Source organism: Ranitomeya variabilis, chromosome 4 (genome assembly GCF_051348905.1).
Source record: "Ranitomeya variabilis isolate aRanVar5 chromosome 4, aRanVar5.hap1, whole genome shotgun sequence".
Lineage (NCBI taxonomy): Eukaryota > Metazoa > Chordata > Amphibia > Anura > Dendrobatidae > Ranitomeya > Ranitomeya variabilis.
In genome coordinates, this window is record NC_135235.1 from 385,067,851 (window position 1) to 385,088,998 (window position 21,148).

At 41.1% G+C, this 21,148-nt stretch overlaps 1 protein-coding gene across 1 annotated transcript in view; it reads left to right on the forward strand.

Annotated features, from left to right (window-relative positions):
- Positions 1-5,507: 5,507 nt before the first annotated feature.
- CLCF1 (cardiotrophin like cytokine factor 1) overlaps positions 5,508-21,148 on the forward strand; it is a 120,131-nt gene continuing 104,490 nt past the window's right edge. Inside the window, exons 1-2 of the mRNA XM_077250838.1 lie at positions 5,508-5,620; positions 8,700-8,863. Coding sequence (XP_077106953.1) covers positions 5,605-5,620; positions 8,700-8,863 — 180 coding nt within the window. The 5' untranslated portion in view covers positions 5,508-5,604. The remainder of the gene's footprint in view (positions 5,621-8,699; positions 8,864-21,148) is intronic.

Below are 21,148 nucleotides of genomic sequence, written 5' to 3' on the forward strand. Positions count from 1 at the left end.
GGAAGCAGTGGACTGAGTCTGGTGTGGAAACATCCAGAGCCACCGTGCACAGGCGTGTGCAGGAAATGGGCTACAGGTGCCGCATTCCCCAGGTAAAGCCACTTTTGAACCATAAACAGCGGCAGAAGCGCCTGACCTGGGCTACAGAGAAGCAGCACTGGACTGTTGCTAAGTGGTCCCAAGTACTTTTTTCTGATGAAAGCAAATTTTGCATGTCATTCGGAAATCAAGGTGCCAGAGTCTGGAGGAAGACTGGGGAGAAGGAAATGCCAAAATGCCTGAAGTCCAGTGTCAAGAACCCAGTCAGTGATGGTGTGGGGTGCCATGTCAGCTGCTGGTGTTGGTCCACTGTGTTTCATCAAGGGCAGGGTCAATGCAGCTAGCTATCAGGAGATTTTGGAGCACTTCATGCTTCCTGGCACCTGCTCACAGTGCCAAAACCACTGGTAAATGGTTTACTGACCATGGTATTACTGTGCTCAATTGGCCTGCCAACTCTCCTGACCTGAACCCCATAGAGAATCTGTGGGATATTGTGAAGAGAAAGTTGAGAGACGCAAGACCCAACACTCTGGATGAGCTTAAGGCCGCTATTGAAGCATCCTGGGCCTCCATAACATCTCAGCAGTGTCACAGGCTGATTGCCTCCATGCCACGCCGCATTGAAGCAGTCATTTCTGCCAAAGGATTCCCGACCAAGTATTGAGTGCATAACTGAACATTATTATTTGATGGTTTTTTTGTTTGTTATTAAAAAACACTTTTATTTGATTGGACGGGTGAAATATGCTAATTTATTGAGACAGGTTTTTTGGGTTATCAGGAGTTGTAGGCCAAAATCATCAGTATTAAAACAATAAAAGACCTGACAAATTTCAGTTGGTGGATAATGAATCTATAATATATGAAAGTTTAATTGTAATCATTACATTATGGTAAATAATGAAATTTAACACTATATGCTAATTTTTTGAGAAGGACCTGTAGAAAATACTGCTGCACGCACTGCAACAGGTTTATATTTGTATTGGAAGGAGTTCCTGATGAGCAAACGTGCTCGGATAGCTTGCTTTGGCTACTTTCACACTAGCGTCATACTCGGCCCGTTGCAGTGCGTCGGAACGACGTACCGACGCTAGCGTTGTTTGCGCTGCACATCCGCTGCCCCATTGTGAGGTGCGGGGAGGAGGGGGCGGAGTTCCGGGCGCGCATGCGCGGTCGGAAAAAGTGGACACGTCGCACAAAAAAGTTACATGTAGCGTCTTTTTGTGCCGACGGTCCGCCAAAGCACGATGCATTCGTCGCATGACGGTTGCGACGTGTGTCAATGCGTCGCAATGCGTCGCTAATGTTAGTCAATGGGGAAAAAACGCATCCTGCAGACAACTTTGCAGGATGCGTTTTTTCGCCAAAACGACGCATTGCGACGTATTGCAAAAAACACTAGTGTGAAAGTACCCTTTCTGAGCATGCATTGCTTGGGTGTTATACGAGTATGTTCGACATGCTCGAATACTGTGTTCAAGTCCCCGTGGGTGCAGGATTCGGGGCTGTTAGGAAGCCGCAACATATGCCGCTTATAGCCTAACAAACAGGCAATCCCTGCATGTGTTGCTGCTGTCTAACAGTCCCGAATCATGCAGCCGCGGGGTCTTGAACATATTATTCGAGCACGCTGAAGATACTCGGATAACAAGTGTGAAGTTGAAGGTCTGTTTCAGGCACATAAATAGAATTAACGGGTCACAACGCAGCATCGAACATTCGATGAGTTGCACTAGGCACCATCACACTTTATTTCTCCTGAGAGCCATTGACACAATTTATGAAAACTAGTACAAACATTAGAAATTAGCTGAAACTCATCTAATTGCTTTATGTGACATGCTTTTTTGCACAAATTTCCATTGCTTATCACTGAAATAAAAATTGTAAATTGTCTGTCAAAATAAACATTTTCTGGGATCCATAACAGCTGCATGAGAAGTTATGTGCAGGTTTCACAGTAGACAATGATAAATGTACTGATGTTTATCCTGACAATGCAACATAGGTCCAGTTCTAAAGTGCAGCTGTTAATATATGCCAGTATTTTAATAGAGATCCGTTCTATTCTGAAACCTCATGTCTCATTCACATGTCATTGGTTTTCTTGTACAAGAAAATCCATCTGAGTTTCATCAGTGTTTTGCATTTCCGTGCGGTCGCTGCACACCTCAAATCGCTGCATGCAGACACATCCGCATACAAGGCATGTCCCTGTGTACCCAATGTTAAAGATAGGTATGCAGGGAAACGGAGGACGCAGGTGACAGTAAGCGGAGCCTGGACGGAGCTTCGCGGAGGAAGCAAGCAGGAAGTACGCTGCTATCAGCAGCGCAAAGCAACGCAAGTCTGAAACCAGCCTTAGCTATGGGCTGCTGCGCTCAGCATAGGCAACGATCAAGACGTTAAAGCACTTAGTATAAGGCTGGGGTCACACATGCGTGTTTTACGTACGTAAGAGCGCATAAACTACGTCCGTAAAACTCGCATTACATACGGCACAATGCTTCTCAATGGGGCTGCTCCTATCAGCCGTATATTACGTTTCAGTATTATACGGCTTTCTACGGCCGTACAAAATCGCAGCATGCTGCGTTTGTCAGCGTACTGCGCAAATAATACGCCAATGAAAGTCTATGGGGGCGAGAAAAATACGGATTCCACACGGACCAGCAGTGTGACTTGCGAGAAATACGCAGCGGTGTTAGTGAAAAGTCGGAAATTCAATTGCCGGCTTTTTCCTTCTCCTGCACAAACCCGACAGGATATGAGACATGGTTTACATACAGTAAACCATCTCATATCCCCCTTTTTTTTGCATATTCCACACTACTAATGTTAGTAGTGTGTATGTGCAAAATTTCAGCGCTGTAGCTGCTAAAATAAAGGGTTAAATGGCGGAAAAAATTGGCGTGGGCTCCCGCGCAATTTTCTCCGCCAGAGTGGTAAAGCCAGTGACTGAGGGCAGATATTAATAGCCAGGAGAGGGTCCATGGTTATTGGCCCCCCCGTGGCTAAAAACATCTGCCCCCAGCCACCCCAGAAAAGGCACATCTGGAAGATGCGCCTATTCTGGCACTTGGCCACTCTCTTCCCACTCCCTGTAGCGGTGGGATATGGGGTAATGAAGGGTTAATGCCACCTTGCTATTGTAAGGTGACATTAAGCCAGATTAATAATGGAGAGGCGTCAATTATGACACCTATCCATTATTAATCCAATTGTAGGAAAGGGTTAAAAAACACACACACACATGATTAAAAAGGATTTTAATGAAATAAACACAGCGGTTGTTGTAATAATTTATTGTTCTCGCAATCCATTTGCAAACCCTCGCTTGGCAAAATAATAAACGCACAAAATACATACCTTCTGATGTCAGATCACGTCCAACGATGTAATCCATCTGAAGGGGTTAACTAATATTACAGGCAGGAGCCCTGCTAATGCAGCGGTGCTCCGTGCCTGTAATCCCCAGCGAATGAATGAAATGTAGGTCATTGACCTACATTTCCTTCAGTCGCGGTGATGCGCCCCCTGGTGGATGTCCTCATATGACCTGGAGCGTGGGAAAAAGTTCCCAGGCTGCAGTTCATGAGAACATCCACCAGAGGGCGCCTCACCGCGACTGAATGTAAGTATAGATCACTGCTTTCCTTTCAGCACCCGGGGATTACAGGCACGAGCGAGTGGATTATCGCAGCTCTGCCTGTAATATTAGTAAACCCCTTCATATGGATTACTTCGTGGGACATGATCTGACATCAGAAGGTATGTATATTGTGCGTTTATTATTTTGCCAAGCGAGGGTTTGCAAATGGATTGCGAGAACAATAAATTATTACAACAACCACTGTGTTTATTTCATTAAAATACTTTTTAATCATGTGTGTGTGTGTGTTTTTTAACCCTTTCCTACAATTGGATTAATAATGGATAGGTGTCATAATTGACGCCTCTCCATTATTAATCTGGCTTAATGTCACCTTACAATAGCAAGGTGGCATTAACCCTTCATTACCCCATATCCCACCGCTACAGGGAGTGGGAAGAGAGTGGCCAAGTGCCAGAATAGGCGCATCTTCCAGATGTGCCTTTTCTGGGGTGGCTGGGGGCAGATGTTTGTAGCCACGGGGGGGCCAATAACCATGGACCCTCTCCTGGCTATTAATATCTGCCCTCAGTCACTGGCTTTACCACTCTGGCGGAGAAAATTGCGCGGGAGCCCACGCCAATTTTTTCCGCCATTTAACCCTTTATTTCAGCAGCTACAGCGCTGAAATTTTGCACATACACACTACTAACATTAGTAGTGTGGAATATGCCCAAAAAAAGGGGATATGAGATGGTTTACTGTATGTAATCATGTCTCATATCATGTCGGGTTTGTGAAGGAGAAATGCAAAGCCGGCAATTGAATTACCGGCTGTTCACAGATATCGCGCTGAATGAAATATAAATACAGAATATATATATATGTGTCTCAATGACATATATATATATATATACTGTATATATGCTTTCCCTAACATTTGAGCACATAAATCCATTAGATGTCGGTTTTGCAAGCCTGCGCGAAAATCTCGCAGTACGGATGCCATACGGATTACATACGGAGGATGCCATGCGCAAAATACGCTGACACACCCTGACTACGGATCAATATTTTGGGAACATTTCTCCATATTACGGCCGTAGTACGGACGTATAATACGTGGCGTATTGTCTTACGCCATGTGTGACCCCAGCCTAACAGTGCTTGTGTGCGTTCCATTCTTACAACAGAAAAAAATGTCCTGCAATGCACAAAAAAGAACCCAGATGAACCTCATAATGATCAATGGGATACATTTGTACAGAAATTTTGCGTTCGTTTAAACAGAACAGAGAAACGGATTGCATGGAAATGTGAACTTAGCCTTACTTTAGTTGCATCAGCATTTTCTGTGCTTGGGCAGTAAGTGGTTCAAATAATGGACTTGTGAAAGGGACTCAAGGAGTGCTAATGGTTCATGCGTTAGGAGACGCAAAATACTTGCCTTGCCCTGAGCACTGGCAACCCACGACTAGCCACTGGAAGGAGAAATCCATATTTTCATGTCTTCCTATCATGGCATTGAGGTTTTAAAAGACCTATCTATCATCAGGTTTCAACAAGTTTTTGTGAATTGTAGACAATGTAAGAAAGCATGTTCCTAGGTGGCAATAAGCCCGTGTCACCTTCTCCCTTCCTTTCACCTCTTAGCCTCCTATAAACTGATAACTTTTTCTATGTCTCTCCCTCCCTTTCTGCCTTTCACTTCCTCTCACTCTCTTTTTCTCTGTGGTTACTTATATGACGTCAGGGGAGAGGCTCCAATTCTCTCTCCCTCCCAAAAATTCCTGCTCCCCCTCCTTTCTCTTCCATTCGCTCTCTCCTCCTCTCCCTCCCCCCTCCCACAGATCACCCAGTCTGGCTTTAAAGGAAGGTAGGAGCAAGAAATGGCACTCTGTCCTGGCTAGAAAACAGAGAGCTGGGCTACCGGCAACCAACAGCCAATAACTTTCCTGGGCCTCGACATGCTGCTTATCACAGGTACCCAACTTCCTGAAACTTTTCTATACATCTTTCTTCCTTGCTGTGCATCTGGCTGGGCCGCCTCAATCTACACCTCCAACTTGCTCACTCATTGCCTCTTCCTCTCTTGTAGACCTGTCTTTCACACCCATCTCTTCCCCCTTCATCAATGTTCTCCGACCATGTCTTACATTTGCTGTTCGAACCTGTTGATTATTTTATTCATTGCATTTGGAGTAAGTCCTTTGGTTTTCCTAACTTATATAAGGTTTGTGCTCATTCTTGTTAATCAGCTATCATTTTTTATTCTACAGTGTTTTACAGTTAGGGGGGTCAGGATACAATATTGACAACATGTACTGCAATGAAATTATACAGAGATCCCAACCCACTTGTGCTTACCATCTATTGTACTGCTCTTTATTCTTGCATTATTCCCATTTCTAAGCACTATGTTACCAAAACTAAAATGTGGTGACTTCCATAATAATCATTTTACACTCGCCTTCAGTGAACTATTACTGGGCATGTATAGATCATATGTAGTGATAATACACATGGTTGAATATTAAGCAAACCAAGACATGATAAACACAAAAAACAAATACTTGAGGATTCAAAAGTGTCTAAGTGTCTGAAAAGGACTAAAAGAAAAGGTCTGTCTAAGAAATGAGTAACAACTTCAACTGTGTCATTTGAGGGTGAAACATGAGAGGAGCCCTAGAGACAGACACTTGTAGAAAAGTGTCAATATCAAAGACAGATTGTGACATCTCTTAGTTCCCCACCCAGAGCATTGACAGACAACACTCTAGCACGCAGCTCGTCTGACTTGCTGGGCTCACCACCCCCCCGTCTTATCCTGATTGTATGCGTCTTTCAGTCTACTCGTAGTGTACCTTAAATTATTTTCCACTGTAGTACTTCCCATCTGACTATCTCCCTGTATCTTTTGGTCACCCTTTATTCTTTGGCACTCTTCTTCTTATCCTTGTTTAGCCTTCTGTTAGATTTTTTTGCTTTCTTTTATACCTGGGATATCCGACTTCTCTAAGTTTGTATCTGCCTTTTCTGATATGCCTCTTCTGTCACTTGCTGTGAAGTCATTTTACCTTTTCGAAGTTTCTTCTCCTTTATTCTTTTGAGATAATTCTATGCATTTATCATTAATTTGGACATTATTCTATAATTATATGTTGTCACCATTGTCACATATGTCTGTAATTTCCCATTTTTCAGCATTCGCCTAACCTATTTTATTTCCATCCTTGGTTTCCTTTGTGTCTCTTTTTAAGTGATTTTTACTTTTTAATACAAGGACCCTTACATTTCATTTTTCTATCCTTGGTTTGCTTCTTTGAACCTTAGGTTAAATGTTTTCTTATGTCTTTCAATGTGTGAAAAATTCTGGAGATGTTCCAGAGGAGAACTGTGAGAACAATAAAAAGTTAATAGAAACATACTAGTCCAATGTTTGTCAGAAACCCTTAAAATTGAAACAGGCTTTAACGCGGTACCTTTAAAACTAATAGTTCAGTGATGCATTTGGCTGTGTATTTGTTTTGACCTTTTGCTCAACTCATATGAGATTTTCTTTGAAGTCATCTAAAATTGACTTGTCATTCATGCAAAGACTCCTTAATTTTTCTATAATTGAAGAATAAATATTTTGAGACTATTTTATATTTTTGGCTGTGCATAATTCAGTGTCATCTGCATACTTGCTTTTTACTCTGGCTGACTTTTATCCTGTTCTATAGACCTTTTGGATTTTTTTTCTCCTTGGTTGTCACTGTTGTCATTTGTTGAAGGTTTTCTATATGTTGTTGCTTTTTCACTTGTCCCTACTTTAGCCTGTTTCCTCTCATTTCTACAAAGCTCACATGTGCTTCCTATTAAAAGTAAAAACAGAGAATGAGGAACCAAAATAGTAAGATAGAGGTGTCAAAAGAAAGAATACGTAATGAGAAAACAGGTCAACAACAGGATTTATTTATTTTAAATTATTTTCAAAATTCCTTCTCAGTGACTTCATTGAACTGTAGTTGTTTTTACACTGATTTTTTTCACTTTTAGCCAAGCACCCTTGCTACATAGACTAGATGTGCATGGTTGAGCTAGAATTCAAGATTGCATCTGATTAGACTATTATTAGGCAAAAATACCATTTGGTTCACAAACATAACTTACGTCTATATAACTGACATTTAAATGTACAATTAAATACTCCATGTTGGACTCATGAGTACAAGAAACAACAGTGTGCGCTGATATTCATGGATAAAAATGCAGTATGACATTTTCTTTTCTAAAGAAGATTAGTCAAAAACAGCCATCAGTCTATTCTTTCAGAAGAGGATAGAACAGAATATGAAAAGAATGTCCACAAATTTTAGGGTCTTTAAATTGCATTTAAAAGCAAGCCATTTTTTTCATTCTAACAATCTATTTTTAATATTCAAACGCTGCATGCAAAATATTGCAATAGTTAAGGGTTAATAAATGAGTAACCTACATAACATTTCAGCATCAATTCTGTATTAATGGAACTGAATTGATAATTACTAAATAATAGGCCCATACTTGGCAGTCATATACATTTCTATTCCAATGTGACTTTCCGGCCCTGGAAATAAAAATTGTAAAGGAAATAATGGGAGATACATGTTATAAAAATTCATCATGTGTCTCGCTAAGAAACGGAAATTAAAATTCATGCTGGAGAAAATTGTACCTAAAACAATTTTGATATTTGTTGAGTTTAACAGTCACTGTTAAAGATGTCGAGGTCTAAGAAATGCTAATTTTCACAATAATAAGCACAATTATTAATTTAGAATTGCTTATATGTTTTGTTCTTATGACATATCATATAATTTCCATATATATTAATATGTATTCTAGTATATGTTACATTTCATACTAGACATTTACTAGCCATTTGTATAGTGATATTAATTTTCTTTTTTATGTTTTTTTGTTTTTTGTTCCTTTACTGTCATTCCTGCGTGTTTCACACTTATCACTTCCTTTTTTCTACTACCTGCACCTGCCACTCCTTTAACTAATTCTTTGTTGTAACCATCTGCATCTCAAGAGGGCTCCCAAAGAGTCCTATGTGCTATACTTTTGTCCCTCTTGCATGCTGTTTCAATTGATGCTCTAAACGTAACAGATCCTCTTGCTCGAACTTCAATTCAAAAAAGCTACGACCTCACAAAATATCTGGAACACCAACTACGTTCTCTGGCTGGGCCGTATGTGAGTACCATCTTCTCTTACCAGTTTGTTCTCAGTTATTTTCCACCTAGGGGTGAATGAAATCTGGTATGGAAAGAGTTTTCATCTAATCTGACTTCATGTTCAAACTCCGTTGATAGTTGTATAGAGCAAATGAAATAGTATCTCAATATGGAAAGACTTGCTCTACTTACTTGCTGCATTCAACACTACTTTCAAGCTGAAGAGTGGTGATTTTTTTCATTGTTAATAAATACAGCTTGATAAAAATTAATAGATCAAATACAAATAAAACATAATTAAAAAATAAATAATTATACTATTGAAAATTTATAAAAAAAATAGTTATAATTTTTTTAAATATTAGAAAGGTTTGGCATTACATGTTAAAGAGGTTCTTGGTTGAAATCAAGTTGACTATAGGACAACCACTATTCTTCAAACCTCCATTCTACGGTGTGCAATCACACACTCTCCCACACAGGCTATGATGGACAGTGCCCATCCATTTCAGGGGTGTGCAGAGCTTTATAGTGGGGTAGGGTGCATACCTGTGGCTTAACCGGGTGGCTCTATGACTTTAGGTTATCGTGTTCACACAAAGGTCATAGTCTTCAACTTTAAAGAGGTTGTCCATAACACAGAATATAAAATAAAAAATATAATACTTATCTTCAAGATCAGCACCATTCCTGTGGTGTGGGCGTTGTGTCTCCCGCCAGTCATGTGACATTTTTATGTGACTGCTGCAGCCAATCAGCAGGTGTTGATCGACTGTAGCCTTTTAGTATGTTTTCAGAGAGGTCTCAAGGTGTTTTTTCGGCATTTGTCCTGTACTGCAAAGCTACTAAGAAGCCAGTACTGGACAACCCCTTTAACGAGTTTGTTTAAAAGTGTAGATTTGTTTATAACAACTGTTTTTTCTCATAAAACCATGACAGCTCAATCTGGCAGCATTGTCAGTGCTGTCACTTTGATGAGAAAACCCTTCATGGACATAAGCAATCATGCCTGCACACTCACAGGATTTATTTTTTAGCCTAGAACACAAGTGTAGCTACACTAGCCATTTATACTGGCCATGAAAACATTGGGTCCACACTTCGAGATTTTTTTTACATTATATATTACTTTGTAAATTAGTTGTCTTGGTTCTCGGAACTTAACTAATATCAGTATTTATATCAGTATCCCACACATATGAACCCATAGATATTTCCCATGTCATGTGCAATAAGTAAAAATCAAGGTCATATATTGCATAGTTGTACCGCCTATCGCTCCGGTGAAGCTATGGAAAAGGGTTGGTCAGGAACCCTATCCTGAAAAGAGAGGTAGGAACCAGCCTACATTACATGCGCCTGAAACAGAGGCTTTCAAACTTTGGACCTTGCTGTCATGACGTGAGGGATGAAGTGGCGCCAGGACAAGGCCTCATCTTATGGTTTGCTTTTCAATCTTCAATGTAAGCTATATTTTTTATTTCTGGTCCTCCTCCAAATCTATATATCAGCATTTACTGTCATAAAACCACTTATTCTCGACAGGAAACTATGGCCAAAATGTCTCAGATTTTGACCATCTTCCCTTCTTTTTGTGCTGCGCTGTAGCTTATGTTGTAACGAGTGGGTGGCAGGAGTGCTGTAGCGGTGTCCAAATTCGTAATGTTGGTAAAAACATTCCATATCTCATATCAAATAACATTAGTTATTAGTATTCAGCCAAATTTCAATTCTCAATGACACAGGAGTGTTCTCAGCCCTTTTAGTGACGTATCCATCTTGAAACTGGATCTTCTGAAAAATCACACAAGTAATTATGAAGGATGAGCTCATGAAGGTGGGCTCAACCTCAGTGTAGACTTTAAGGTTTTACAACAATTTGCGCAATGTCATGTAATATTAATATCCATCCAAAGACTTTTTCATGTGCGCTAATCCGCAATGTGACTCATAATAACATTTTATAGGATTACATAATGGCCGCTGTGTATAAGCTGCAGATTCACATCAAATTGGTGTTACGGTGCCTCATATGTTACAGAATGATTTCACAAAATGTATAGGGAATATTTTGGTAACAACACCCTCCAAATCATGAAAAAAAATGGTCATGGCAAGTGAAATAGAAATAGCTCCACCTTTTATTCCTACCTGTCAAGTTAAAACGGTGTCAAATTTTTATTAGGCAATCATGTGATCTCACATTTACTGTTTAGCAACTTTAAAGATCAAAGGGTCACAAGCAACCTTAATTAAGCAATAGTATAAGCTTTATATATAGACTTCAGAACTTCTCAGAATTTACTCCTGCATTAGCATGCTTGTAGAAATTTGGACAATGAAACCTGAAGAGAAATACAGCCAAATAAAAGTGACGCTGTGATTTCAAGCGAACTTGCAGCCGAATATCTCTAGCTCCTCCCCTCTCCATAGATTTTTATAAACAGCAAGTGTCACAGAATACAGACTGTACCCATGAATTCAAAATAGATGTTCAGTCCAAAAGGAAATAAAAATCAGATTTCTCTGATAAGATTTATTACAAAGATTTTTTTCAAATATAATATCGATTTATAGAAAGAAAAAAAAAGAATCAAAATGGCCATTACTCTCTAAATCTAACTAGACAATATTTCTTGCCAGATAAACTCCAGTGTAGGAATCTGTAATTTTATAAAATATATATATAATATAATACTGTCATATTAATATTTAAAGGGAATCTTTCAACAGGTTTTTGCTATATAATCTGTAGGATTTAAAATGCAGATTTCTGTGATGCCTCTCTTATTAAGCTCCATGGTTTTGTTTACTTGCTATGAGTGTTTCAGCTTTAGGAGCTTATCATTGCTGGGACACAGCAGCATGTGCCCCCTCCTGTGATAAGCAGCTCACTGTCTATGGACTTGGAGAGCCTGGTGTGGGTGGGGGCAGCTTTCTCAGCTCTGCTTCCTTTAAATCTAAAAGCTCTGATTGTGTCAGAACTGCTGCACCCAGTAATCTAAGTGATACATCGTTGGATTCAGCTTCTCTTTGTCTGCATTACGCTGCTCTCCGATGAGGTAGCAAAAACCTGCTGACAGATTCCCATTAAGCACACTGTGTTTGGTATATTTCCATGGCTGAATTAAAGGGGTAGAAAACAAGACATGCATAAGGTCTCTCATTTTGGGGGCATTATACTGTAGTGTTATTTGGATGCTGTTGGTGGTATCATTTAGGAATTTTACAGCATTACAATTTTGAAGTAACAGAAAATCTGCCTTAAAACCATAAGCTGCATGGTGGGCTACTTTGCCGGTTGCTTTGGCCCTATTCTCTATAAATCTGGACTTGTATATATGATTACATTCTCAGTAATCTTATTGACTCAAAACATCTGATCATCTCATATATTTAGTTTTCAAGAGATAAAGGAGTGGTAAATTACCTTTTAGGCTGGGATCACACATGCGAGAAATAAGGCCGAATCTCGCATGTTAATACCCGGCATTGCCGCCGTCACTCAGGAGCGGGGCATGCGGCTGCATGTATTGCTATGCGGCCGCACACTCCTCTCCTGAGTGACGGCGGCAATGCCGGGTATTGACATGCGAGACTTGTCCGTATTTCTTGCATGTGTGATCCAGGCCTCATACTACTGCTACTCCTGTTGCTGTGAGAACGCTTCACCGTCAACTTCCTCTGTGAACACATTTTCAGAATGTCCCAGTGCTGACTGATAAACCAAAGAGCACTTAGTTAACGTTAAAAGGGTTTTCTGGGCTTCTGCTAAATGTCTGCTGTCACTTTATGTATGTGACTGCTGATTGCTGAATCCTGACAGTATGCAACATGCACACTGTCAGGATTCCACTCTGTTGCCTGCTTGAGTGGTCATCATGTGACTGCAAATATACAATTTGCATAGTTGTGATCATGTGTCAACAAGCAATTTTTCCTGTTTCCTACTATGCAGTGTTGTTTTTAAAGAAGCAGACAAGAAGCTAGTCAGCACATGATCGTAACTATGTAAATCACATACTGGCAATCACGTGACAACCGAGCCAAGCTGGTGACAGAGTGCAACCCTGACACTGTGCAAGTTGCACATCTTCAGGATTCGGCAATCTGCAGTAACATCCAGTAAATGACTGAAAAAATTTAGTTAAAGCATGGAAAGCCCCAATAAGTGAAGAACTAACTTTATATTCCCTTAGGTTTTTTCCTGTGGGTTTAATCTTACATATAATTAAAAATAAGCCAAATGTTCTCCTCTGATCACAACAAACATATAAATATGAAGCATTCAGAGTAAATCTAAGAAAAAGGTTACTAGAGGCCATAAATTGAGATATGTCTTGTACAAGTGAGCTTTTATGTCATATAATGGAAATTCTAAAGGGCCTATGATGGGATATAGGAAATGGGTCCAACTCATTACGGGTAATGATTTTCTTATAGGGAGAAGTGACATATGGTACAAAAATAATATTCTGTCCTGTAGATACTATTGGAGCCTATTTACAGTCTTTGTACAAAAAAGCAGTGGATCAACTTAACAGATTCGTAGCTTGGGCGGTAATACACTAAAAAATAAATGGAAAAGAAACCCACTGTTTTAATCCAGATAGGCTGGATATAGTTAAATCTTTTTAAACACTACCAGGGATTATAGATGGAAAAGCTATTTGGAGAATTAGACAGATATACGTAAAAGAGGTTTTATTGGAAAATACCAGGAAATGTGCGAGTCGGTTATATAAAGGGATGGGTGGAGCTAGAGGCACATAAACCCTGCAGCATACATGTCCTTAGTGGTGTGTACACATAAACACAGGTGCAGATCAGTACACATTGCTTTATAAGACCCTCTCGTCTCCACGCTTTTCACTCTCTCCAGTTCTCAAGATGTTTGGCTCGGTGCGGTCTAAAATGAGACCGCTTCCGTTACACTGAGCCAAAAGAGGGTGCGAAAAAGAGAGACAGATGTACATAGCAAAATGCAGTCAAAATCCAGGACGTGCACAGAGATACAAAGTCAGCGTAGAAAAGCAAAAGCCTAAGGTAAAGTAACAATGTCAGGAAAACCCAAACTCGCTGGAGTCTTGAGGACTTGACTGAAGGAGGAGACAATTGTGTTTTGGCTTGGAGAAAGCCTGATTAAAATAGGAGAAATGGCAGCGGTCTCGCTTTCTACACACTGTGTAAACTTTGTGTGATTAAAGGCAGCGCTCCCTGTCTGTCTCTCTTCACGGACCTCTCTAACTTGGCTCTCTCTCTTTCCATTCTCCCCCCACCGCCTGCTTCTTCTGTTCCTTACTTTGTTGTCTTCTTCTTGTCTTTTCTCACAATTTCTTTTCCCCTGCGTAGTCCTGTCACACTGCTCCGCTCTTTCCTGTCATGTAATTATATCTGGCCTGCCTTGGGCTTTGGTACAAATTACAGTAACATCCTGCTTTATGGGGTCTCAGTCTCCTTGCTGGGGGCACGGCCTGGAGGAGCCAAATAAATCTAGACTCACAAGATCACAACTAAAACAAATTCGTATGCCTTTTTTTCACAGTCACCAACACTTTGCTACTTTTTGGGAGATAATAACACCTCTGTATTTTTTTGCCATTTACCTTGCAGCCAGTGAAGTCAATGTAGAAAAATGGCATGAAAAAAGGAGGTTTATATATCTTGTAAGGGAAAAACAACAGAACAAAAAATGCAAATTCTAAGTGAACGGGGACAAAAAAAAACACCAAATCCAATGGTTTCAGGTACTGTAGATGTAGGTTTACAGACCTCTGTTTGACCCTAGAACATATTAGAGTTCCTATTAATTGTGCATTAGTGATAAGCTTTACATTAAAAGAAATTTCTCATCCTGAAAGTCATAAGCACAACTCATAGTTATTAGACTATAATTATTACAAGCTTTTAGGAATAATCTAAGACACTTCTACCTGAAAAACCACACGATGGAAATTAATTTAAAGTAAAAGGTCAAAACTTGTAGATCATCATTAGGTTCTATAGCCAGTGTGTACTGAGTGCTGGATACCATATATACGGATATGTTTTTAATTTATTTTCATTAAAAGTTATTTTTTACCTTCACCACTCGCTGGACACACCTGCTTTTCTGTTAAAAGGATGTGTTGACCTAAAAAACAGTATTCTTCATAAAATGAGGCATTTTATATACTGGTAATAAGGACTATACACCCCTGTGCAGATTATATAATGACCCTAGCTACATGTTAAATGGAATTTATTCCAGCAATGTGTCCCTTACTGGACTGACTGGTGTAGGTTTGGTAGAATCCCTGTTTTCTCTGTTGCAGATGTAGCAATAGGCAGAATGCTGAGCTGTGTATAATACATTCAACAAGATGCGAATCAGTGGTGCGGTGGGGTTACACAGATTAACCTGACTAGCCTGCAGGTGAGACCTAGTCAGGCAGTAATAATCCCCTACTGATAAAACACTGATTGCATTGAAACACACAACCCAATAAGTGTCACATCATTGGAATCAGGATCTCTGCCTCTACATTCTGCTGCTCACAAATTAAATAGCTAGAAACTGCTGACAGATTCCCTTTAATAAAAACACATTATTGTTACAAAATCAAAGACCAATTCCAACTATATGTTGTAGCAGGTAATCATTTACATTGTTTTTATGTTATGATTATGAAATTATTCTAAAGTAAAAATATTACAATTTAGATAAAAACCCTTCTTAAAAAAAGGAGTTTCTGATCACTGACTTCTAAACTGGTTGATGTTTAGTACTTGTACGCGTTCATGGTTAAGCATTCATAATTAAAGCTCAAATTTGATGGGAACAACAGTGCTTTATCCTGTCAAGAAGATGGACAATATAAGAGAACTCAAGAACACCAATAAAAGTCAGTAATTGTTTGCCACTGGTGGTATCTCTATATTTGATGGGTCCCACACTGCAATACTAACAGAAACTACTGTGCAGATTGGATCAAAGCCTAATCTATGTAGTTGACACCAATTTTGATGTGCCAAGGGGATGTTTGTCAAGATGTCCTACCTTCATAGTTCACTAAAGTTGCATTTACACCCACCAACCATGGCCTACAATGCTTGCCAGCATATGTCCACAAGCCAATATTCGGTGAACAAGCATTCTGATGAATCATTCCAGATTATCATCTCATCCAAATGGACCTTTACATTCGACAGAAGAATATAAGTAGATGGCTGAAACATATGTGTATTTAGTGTGAGAAAATATGACTGATGTTCATAGATTACTATAATTATGGAAGAGTCTGTCTCTCTGGGATCCAGCAGTTCATGTTCCCCTTGTCTTGAAGGTCTCCACAATTTTTTGAACGATGTAAATGATCAATTCCACTTCAAAGTAAGTTTGGCTCCCTGGTTATGTAACACTAGATCGCATCAGGAGGGCAGTAATGTCACAATGGGGGCAGGCAGGTGGCGCTGTTGTTTCCTAATGGCATCCTGTGATAATCTAATGACTTTTGCATCAGGGGACTCATGTGCTTGACGCCTACGCTTATATGCATTGTTTTTGTCCCAGCGATGCTGTTGCTCTTCAAGAGTCTCATTTGCCATTTGTTGTCTTCAACGCTGTGCCTTTGCTGCTTTCCTTTCATTGTTATTGGCGTACTTTTTATGAGGAGCCATGATGGCTTTGATATTTGCTTTTTAAAGGGGTTTTCCCATGAACAAAAGTTCATTTTAAAAATTGTCTGTGTCTGACCGTGTACCGAACATACCACAGCTCCTGGGCAGGAGAGGAAGCAAAAGACAATACTGACATTACAGCAGGAGAAAGCAGAGGATACTTTTTGTGAGGTAAAATATTTTTTAAAAACAGTCAGTGAAATTATTTACCTCACAAAATGAATCCTCTGTGATCCCCTGCTGTAATGTCAATATTGTCTTTTGCTTCCTCCCCTGCCCAGGAGATGTGGTATGCTCCGTCGGGATCAGCCGAATGATTCACTGCATCTGCGCGTAATTCGCACAGGCGCAGTAAATCAGACTGCTGCCATCTTTGTGCAGATAGCAGCGGTCACATGAAAACTGTGCATGCGCACCTCCTGTACAAAGATGGCGGCGGTCAGTGAATCATTCGGCCGATCCTGGCGGCGTGTTCGCAACGGTGTTCGGCTGGTGGTATCGGGCAAGAGGCTGCATGAGTGTGTGAGTGTGTGAGTGTGAATGAGTGTGTGAGCGAGGGTGAGTGTGTGAGTGAGTGTATGAGTATGTGTAAGGCCGGTTTCACACCTCAGTGGCTCCGGTACGTGAGGTGACAGTTTCCTGACACACGTAGCCACTGACACACGTAGACACATTAAAATCAATGCATCTCATGATGTCATTGATTTTTTGCAGACCGTGTCTCCGTGTGCCAAACACGGAGACATGTCAGTGTTCGTGGGAGCGCATGTATTACACGGACCCATTAAAGTCAATGGGTCCGTGTAAAACATGTACCTCACACGGACGTTCTCCGTGTGGCGTGCAGGAGACAGCGCTACAGTAAGCGCTGTCCCCCCCACATGGTGCTGAAGCCGCGATTCATATCTTCTGTGCAGCAGCGTTTGCTGCATAGAAGATATGAATAATAGTGTTTAAAAGAAATATCTATCTACCATTCACGTGGGGCCGACGATTACAGTCATGAATATGCGGCTCCACCTCTCATAGGGGTGGAGCCGCATATTCATGACTGCAATCGGCGGCCCCACGTGACCGCATACAGTAGAAGGTGCGGTCAGCATAGGAAGCAGCGACAGCCAACGAGGGAAGAGGGTGAGTATTTTCAGAACAGCGGGGGGGCGCACAGGGGGTGGGGGGGCGCACAGGGGGTGGGAGGGCGGCAGACAGATAGATCTTTCTTTTAAACACTATTATTCATATCTTCTATGCAGCAAACGCTGCTGCACAGAAGATATGAATCGCGGCTTCAGCACGATGCAGGGGACAGCGCTAAACTTTAGCGCTGTCTCCTGCACGCTCCGTGTGGTACCCACTCGGCACACGGGCGGCACATGTGTGCCGCACGTATGGCCTACGTGAGCTCACGGGCACACGGACACGGATAACTCCGGTACCGATTTTTTCCGGTACTGGAATTATCTGGACGTGTGAGACTGCCCTAAGTGTGTGAGGGTAAGTGTGTGTGAGTGTGTGTGTGGTGCGACGGTGTTTCGCTGGTAGTACCGCGCAATAGGTTGGTACAAGCAGCAGTTTCCATATAGAGACAACCATCACTTGGGTGTCCCAATACGGCGGTCGGTGAACTTCCTCCGCTTGGAATTCTGTGATATGGTGACATCTGGACAGAATAGGAAATGAAAACATTTCAAGGCAATTATATAAATAGATGGTGGTCATAATCATCAGTAGCTGTTGGACTATTACAACCTTATTTTAGACTCCTCCATACACTCATTGTTTTCTGTGCATTCATGTAAAATAAGCCTTCATTTTACCAAATTGAATAACTCCAAGTCTGATAACCTGTCTTAGCTCTGCAGTCCACCCATTCCCTTAACCCCTTAGCTTTTTTCGGTTTTGCGTTTTCGTTTTTCGCTCCCCTTCTTCCCAGAGCCATAACGTTTTGATTTTCCCATCAATATGTGAGGGCTTGTTTTTGCGGGACAAGTTGTACTTTTGAGTGACACCATTGCTTTTACCATGTCATGTACTAGAAAATGGGAAAAAAAATTCCAAGTGCAGTGAAATTGCAAAAAAAAGTGCAATCCCACACTTGTTTTTTGTTTGGCTTTTTTGCTAGGTTCACTAAATGTTAAAACTGATCTGTCAATATAATTCTCCAGATCATTACGAGTTCATAGATACCAAACATGTCTGGGTCCTTTCTTATATAAGTGGTGAAAAAAAATTCCAAACTTTGCTTAAAAAGAAAAAAAATGCGCCATTTTCCGATACCTGTAGCATCTCCATTTTTTTTTATCTCGGGTTAGGTGAGGGCTTATTTTTTTGCGTGCCTATCTGATGTTTCTGATCTGCAGGAGACCTCTAATTGTCAGACTAACCCATCGGTGACCCGCAATCAGGTGATAGGGGTCACCGATGGGCGGATTTCCAGGGCGATTGCTGGAAGCGCATGTTAAATGCAGCTGTCAGAGTTTGACAGTGGCATTTAACAGGTTAATAGCCACAGGTGGATCCGGGCACATGTAAGCTGTTCAAAGCAGCTGACATGTGCTGGGTTGTCATGCCAACACATCGGTGACCCGCAATCACGTGACGGGGGTCACCGGTGTGCGTATTTCCATCCGGAAGTGCTTGCTAAATGCCGCTGTCAGCTTTTGACAGCAGCATTTAAGGGGTTAATATCCACGGGTGTATCGTGATTCCACCCGCAGATATTCCGGGCACATGTCAGCTGTTCAAAAGATCTGACATGTCAAGGGTTAATAACCTTGGTAACTCATCTATGAATCTGCTCTAGCTGAGGTAAGTCCTTCGCCCCTTCTACCAAGAGCCATAACTTTTTTTATTTTTCCGTCCATATAAACGTATGAGGGCTTGTTTTTTGCAGAGGTATACTTTTGAATGATACCCTTCATTTTACTATGTGATACACTGGTAGTCGGGAAAAAAAATTTAAGTACTTTGAAATAGCAAAAAAAAATGCAATTTCACAACAGTTTTTAGGATTTTTTATTTACTATGTTCACGATATGTTAAAACTGACCTCAGGGCCGGTTTTAGACAAAGTGGGGCCCTAGGCAAAATTCAAAGTGGGGCTCCAAATTCTGAAACATTGCACTAACAACCGCACTACAGTCAATTCAGTGCATTAAAGTGAATTTTTAACTAGTAGCAACATATTTAACCCCCAAGAAGCCACTAAATAACAAAGACAAAATTTCTGTCCAAGGAGTAAAACATATCACAAGGTTGGGTTTGTTCTTTGTTGACTACAACTAGTTAAGTCACTAAAAACACATTTTCTCGGGTATCCTCACTCTAGTTGTATCCTACAAAGAACACAGCTTTGTAATATGTTTTAAATTCAGTACAAGAAAATGGATATGTGGAAAATATGTAAATTAAACAATATTATTACACCATTGAAATTTGCATTCTAGGTTTATTTATCACTTATTTCTCGCAAATGAGTATGAGCCCTAAGAATGGATAGAGTTGTTTTGCACCTGATCAATCTCTGCTCCACCATTCAGCTGGGGCTCTGAAGCCCTGATTCTTGGGAATAATGGGGGGTCTTGGCAGTCAGACCGCAGGGATCTGAAAATTATCCCGTGGATGAGTGACATCTTCTAACCTTGAGAACCCCCTTGAACAGTGATGTCTGAGCTAAATATAATATTGCATGGCAGCGTTAATTCACTAGAAATAACTAAATGAATGATACCTGCGGTCACTGATCAGGATCCTGCACAGGCTGCTCTGTGGTGTGCACTGTCACCAAGAGTGATGATGTCACTGATCGCTAGTGCCAGGACCCTGGGCAGAATGGAGACATATGGTCTATGTGTCTCCATCCTGCCGGCGAAACATATTGCATCTTGCTGCTTTCAATAAATATAATTAAAAAAAAAAAACTTTCTCCTTACCTGGCTGCGCTCCTGTGGCGATGACCCCTCCAAGCGTTTCAAGCTCGCACTCGCCGGCCAATGACAATGTTGTAATACGCCGGTGGCGTGCGTGCTGACGTCAGCTGTCAGCCTCCAATTGGCTGGCGCTTTATTGCCGTGCGGGCCCGCACAGCGATAGAGTAACTGAACCTGTGTCCCACTGGGGCCGGGAGCAGAAGAGATGGGGCTCAATGTGGTGTCATTAGGATAATCATCGCAATTATCTTGCATGAGAGAATATACACTAGTGTGAGCGACCCCTATAAGGATATATGCACACGTTGTGGATTTGGCTGCGGATCTGCAGCGGACTTGGCCCTGCGGATTCGCAGCAGTTTTCCATGTGGTGTACAGTACTATGTAAACCCAGGGAAAACCAAATCCGCTGTGCCCATGCTGTGGAAAATTCCACACGGAAACGCTGCGGTTTATTTTCCGCAGCATGTCAATTCTTTGTGCGGATTCTGCAGCGTTTTACACGTATTCCATAATAGGAATACAAAGGTGTAAAAACGCAGGTGGAATCCGAACAAAATCTGCATAAAATCCGCAGATAATCCACGGTGAATCTGCAGGTAAAACGCAAGGGTTTTACCTGCCGATTCTTCAGAATCCACGCGGAAAAATCCGCAGTGGAATCCGCAAAGTGTGCACATATAGCCTCACAGAACAAAGTGGTCCCGTGGCTAGCG